At 44.0% G+C, this 5,021-nt stretch overlaps 1 protein-coding gene across 1 annotated transcript; it reads left to right on the top strand.

Moving 5' to 3' along the window:
- Positions 1 to 40: 40 nt before the first annotated feature.
- DUSP12 (dual specificity phosphatase 12) lies at positions 41 to 2,892 on the top strand (the record flags this gene model as incomplete). Its single annotated transcript, XM_010288720.1, has 4 exons — positions 41 to 176; positions 1,148 to 1,244; positions 1,985 to 2,171; positions 2,731 to 2,892. Coding segments are annotated over 4 exons (582 nt in total), but the record flags the coding sequence as incomplete, so codon positions are not given.
- Positions 2,893 to 5,021: the final 2,129 nt, after the last annotated feature.

Genomic DNA, 5,021 nt, shown 5'->3' with positions numbered 1-5,021 from the left:
CGTCCCCCGCCCGTCCGGCGCCCCCTCAACCCCGCTCTCTTCTCGCCCCCGCTGCAGGGTGAACCCGGGTTTCCAGGAGCAGCTGAAGCTCTACGAGGCCCTGGGCTGCGCCGTGGACAGCAGCAGCGCCCTGTACAAGTGGTACCGGCTGCAGATGCTCACGGAGAGGACCCCCGGTGCGGGGAGTTTTTTTGGCGGCCTTGAGCCGGGGCGGGTGCTTGGGGGCGAAGCTTGGGGCAGGTCTCCCAAGGAGGGTGGTCCCAGGTAGGACTAGTCTATCCTGAAATGAACACAGAAGGCCACGTCGGAAGTGGTTGACTTTTGAGTATTGCCCTCAAAAAGCAGCTGAGCCCTGAGTTGGCTAGGCAAACATTCACACTGTACTGATTCTAGAGAACTGTAGCTCATCAGTGGGGAAAAAAGTGTCTTTGAGACATGCATGAGAAATAAGATCCATAAGGAACTGTTCTCTTTAGCAAAATGCAGAAATGGTAGAGGTCAATTTGATATGTTCCTTGATTTTTATGTACCTGGCTAGGCAAACTTAACAGCCTCTAAAAAGAAATCAGTGAAATAAAAAAAATAAAAATAACAAACGTAAAACTGAGATAAAGTTGAAATCAAGGTATGAAGTATGAACTTTCATACTTTAATTTGCAAAATGTTGACTGTAGTAGATATGTGTCCATGTGTGTAATTTTGTAATAAATAATAATCTGCAGCTGTTTTGCAAGATCTCAGTCTTGCATATTCAGCATGACAGTGCTCTCTCCCTTTATGTGTCATTCTCCTTACCTTAGCAGTTCCAATTCATAAGCTGACTTTCTATATTTTGTGCACTAAAAGATTGGCAGACCTGTTGTAACTCCTCCTTACAAACATAAAGTAAAACACAACTATTCTACCATTGCTAAGGCAAAAGTCTAGATCTCAGTTCCTTGCATTAAATGAATCGCAATCTTAGGTGTGGTGGGATAAGGCTTTCATTTTTAGCTTGTCTAATGGAATGGGTGAGTGGGCAAACGAATGCAAAGAAGGTGGCTTCTGCATGCCATGGCTGGGCAGAGGCGCAGCGCTGTCTTGTCCCACAGAAATGCAGCGTGGCTGCGTTGATCTGATTCACAACTTCGTACTGACCCCTCTGCAGAACTTCAAGACTTGCCCCGAGAAGTCTTTGCTGTTGATCCAACCAGTATATGTCAAAGTCCAAATGCAGAGGTTCTCTACAGGTGCAGGAAATGCAGGTACTGAACCTTTTCTGTTTCTCCATAAAATGTCATTCTGAAATTGACCCAAAGAAAAATAGCCTGTGTAAATCAACGGGCATGTCATTGTTGTCAGGACAGGGATGAGCTCTTGCCTAAGTTTCCATATATCGTTTTTGTGCCACAAAAAGTCAGACAAATAGAAGTATCTTATGAAATACAAAACTTCTTGTTCCTTGAAGTTGTGCAGCACTTGTGCAGCCTAACCTGCTGTGTTCTACAGGCAGGCATAATTCCACTTGGCTCTGTGAAGTTGCTTGCTCTGAAACCATAACATCTAGTTTGTTTTTTGCCAGTCAGTTTCTCCAGGATAAAATTCCTGTAGATTTTGGGGTTTCCTGAATTTTAACTACCTTTTATGGATTACTTAAAGTGAAATTGAATAATCCTGCTATTTCCTAGGTGTAGGTTTCTTCAAGTAAATGAGCGTAGATTTAAAGTTTTAGTAGGCAGGAATTGTTTAAAAATAGATCTATATAAAAGACAGCGTACAGCTGTAGGGCAGAGCCCAAAACTACACAAATCACTAGGTTTGTTAAGAAGCAACCCTGAATGGACCCAGTGCCTGCTGACCTTCTAGACTAAAAAAACATAGGATTTGTAATCCTGCTTACTTACTTACTGTCAAGAGGTCCATGTCCATGTTTTCTATTGTCTGTACATTTCCCCAGTAAAAAAAACTATTTTACTTCTTTTTCCCCCTCTGTCATGGAGGGCAGGCGTGCTCTGTTCCGTAGTTCCAGCATTTTGTCCCACATGGAAGGAAGCGGACCGACAGCCTTTGCCCACAAGAGGATAACAGACTCTGCTCAGCTTTGTAGCAATGGCCGTGAAAAGTGTACCTCTTACTTCACTGAGCCCGTGCAGTGGATGGAGCCAGCGTTGCTCGGAGTAATGGAAGGACAGGTGGAGCATTGTGCTTTATTTTTTGGATGTTTTTGTGGGTTTTTTTTTGCAAAGGCAAACCAAACCATTTCTGTTCCCTGATGCAAAAGCCCCCATGCAAGGACCTAGGTCTCCCAGCCTTTCTTGTGTGAATTTTGCAGCTTACAAAGATTCTTAAATATCCTTTTCTAAGGAAATGAGCTGGTGATCTTGTTGGACCAAGAACACTAGCCAGAGTGTTTTTTCTGCTGTTTGTTTTTTGTATGAGAAAGAGTTTGTGTGACTTACAAAACCTGTTGTGGTCTCAGGCTGACTGAGGCTTTCTGGAGACTGGCAAAACAGTCCTGGAACCACACTGGGTCTGAGCAGCTGCCTGCTACACCCTAGGGTACGGCAAACACCAGCCATGCCCGTTTAGCTTTTTTGGCCTGTTTTTCAGCCCGTTCACCTTCTGTGAAGTCTTATGAAGGAATAAGCTGGCTCAGCACAGGTTGCCACAACTTAACATACCACAGAAGTACCTTTTAAATAGACCTACATCTGTGCGCACTGTTGAGTGGGTCATGTGTTTTTCTTGCAGCTTCTGTGTCCCAAATGCACGTCGAAGCTGGGCTCCTTCAGCTGGCGGGGCGAGCAGTGTTCCTGCGGCCGCTGGGTGACGCCTGCCTTCCAGATTCACAAAAGTCGGGTGGATGAAGTGAGGACACTGCCCTTTGGTAACTTCCAAGCTGCCAAAACCTGAACTCATTGTTTCCCTTGGTGAATTTCTTAACATCCACAGAGAGCTGCTGGCTTGTCTGTGGTTGCCAGGAGTGAGCTTGTGACTTCCACCCTGTTGTAATGCAGTGGAATTACTTGAACATGTGCTCTATTCAAGATTTCTGTATCTCTAATATATATGAAATAGCAAAATACTTCTTTCAAAGAGGTGTTACACAGTGGCCAAATATGTACAAAAATGCCTGAATGGGATTTTTTAGTATATTCTCACTTAATCTGTTGCTATTTACAGGTGGTCTCAAAACTCCGTATTTAAAAGGAATGCTAACATGTTACTTTCAGGCTGTGGTCAACAGCACTGCTTTTTTTTTCCGATCCAGAAGTTTCAGTCAGTTTTCCAAAACACACAGCTGAGAGTTTAGGAGGTATATTCCACATGAAGTACAAGGCAGGGAAATACTTCAAGGCTTTGAATGTGCCATAAAACGATACAATTAACAGTTGTTGCTTTAGCATGCACGGCAGCTACTAGCAGCAAAAGGCAAGTTCATCTTACAGCAGTATTACAATAAAAGTAGTCGTAAAAATCTCTACCCCAAGAATACTTATTACATTATAACTCTGTAATGTAATGTCTGAGGAGACTATGCAAGTTGTACCGGAATGAGAGAACTGAAGTAAACGGTCTCTGCCAAGTTGCTGCTTACAAGTTTAAAGAAATCCCTAAAATGATGAAGCAAGCTGCGTACACCACTGTGGCACAGGTTTGGTTTGACAGAAGAAAACAGGATAGAAAGACCTAGTTTAAATCCATTTTATTCTCATTGACTCCAACATTTTTTAAAATTTTTTTTTTTAAACACAATTTCCAGCAACATACGTTATGAAATATACAAGATAAAGTAGGTGGTGGGGTTCTGCCCATCTTTTCATTCCTTCCACAGCTGTGGAGGGAAGAACTTGCAGGACACAGTGAACATCAGAATCTCAACACTGAAAACAGACACAAAACAAAACAAAAAGACAAAAATATATATGAAACTGTTTGAACCGGTCACACTTCAGGGCCAGGTACAGCACAATAAATATTAGAACTGCATTATCTTAGACATCTAACGTAAAGTTTATAACATCCTCGTTGAAGAGATAAGAACATCTCGTCTCTAGCATGAAATGCTACATAGTACAGTGTTGAAGGGTACGAACGACGATGAATGCAGCAAGGGCTTGAATGGTGATTACTCATTCACACATGCTCATTGGTAAAATAAGCAGCATACACCGAAAGTTTAGTGAGCTGTAAACTTAACCATCCACTACCAGAATGTGAGCTGGAGGAGTAGCTCCTTTTGGGAGAACCAGAAATAGTCAATCCCTTTAAGTTTCTCCCTGACAAACAGCGAGTTGATACTATAACAGAAGTGGCAGCATTTGGTCCGTAGCACAAGATCCCTTTGCATCGCTACTGTTCAAAGCTGGCAGCACCGCAGTGGAAATACTTCAGTGCAGAACTAACACTTACATAGCCGTGCCGCTACCATGGTGTCACCAACAATGGCTACTATTTCATGACCGTAACAACGGAGTAGACGTCAGCTGGAACCCAGCTGGGCACAGAGTGCTGCACAACCAAGCAGCAGAGGGAGAGACTGCAAAGAGGGATGCCAGCATTTCTCACTCTGCAGCAATGATACGAGTGCTGAGCTCTTGGGAGTTTGACGGAAAGGCTGTTCTATGCTCATTCCTCATCTCATACTAGTTTTGCCAATAAACAAGCCTAAGAACAGCAGTTTCAGCTGCTTGACAGAGTGCTTCCAGAGCACAAAGCAGAAGACCAGAGTCACCGGTTTCTCTTGCATCATAATCAACAAGGCAGGAGTAAATACATTTTGTACTTGTCAACCTTCCCCCCCCTTCATCCCCCACCCCCAGAACTGTAGCATCATACATGCCTCAGATGAGAGCTGGGGACCTTCTGTGCCACTGCCAAAGAGGCCACGTGAGCATGGGTGGAGGAAGAAGGTTAAGCACACGCTTTCCTTTCCTTAGTGTGACCTGGGCATTGTGCTGGGAGGCAACCATACTGTCAGACAGAGCACTGAGAAAGGACTCTGTTGCTGGGCTGCACACGTGGCATCACCATAACTTGCT

Source organism: Phaethon lepturus, unplaced genomic scaffold (genome assembly GCF_000687285.1).
Source record: "Phaethon lepturus isolate BGI_N335 unplaced genomic scaffold, ASM68728v1 scaffold26486, whole genome shotgun sequence".
Lineage (NCBI taxonomy): Eukaryota > Metazoa > Chordata > Aves > Phaethontiformes > Phaethontidae > Phaethon > Phaethon lepturus.
Note: the sequence above shows the minus strand (reverse complement) of the source record. Positions and strands in the feature narration are given on the sequence as shown.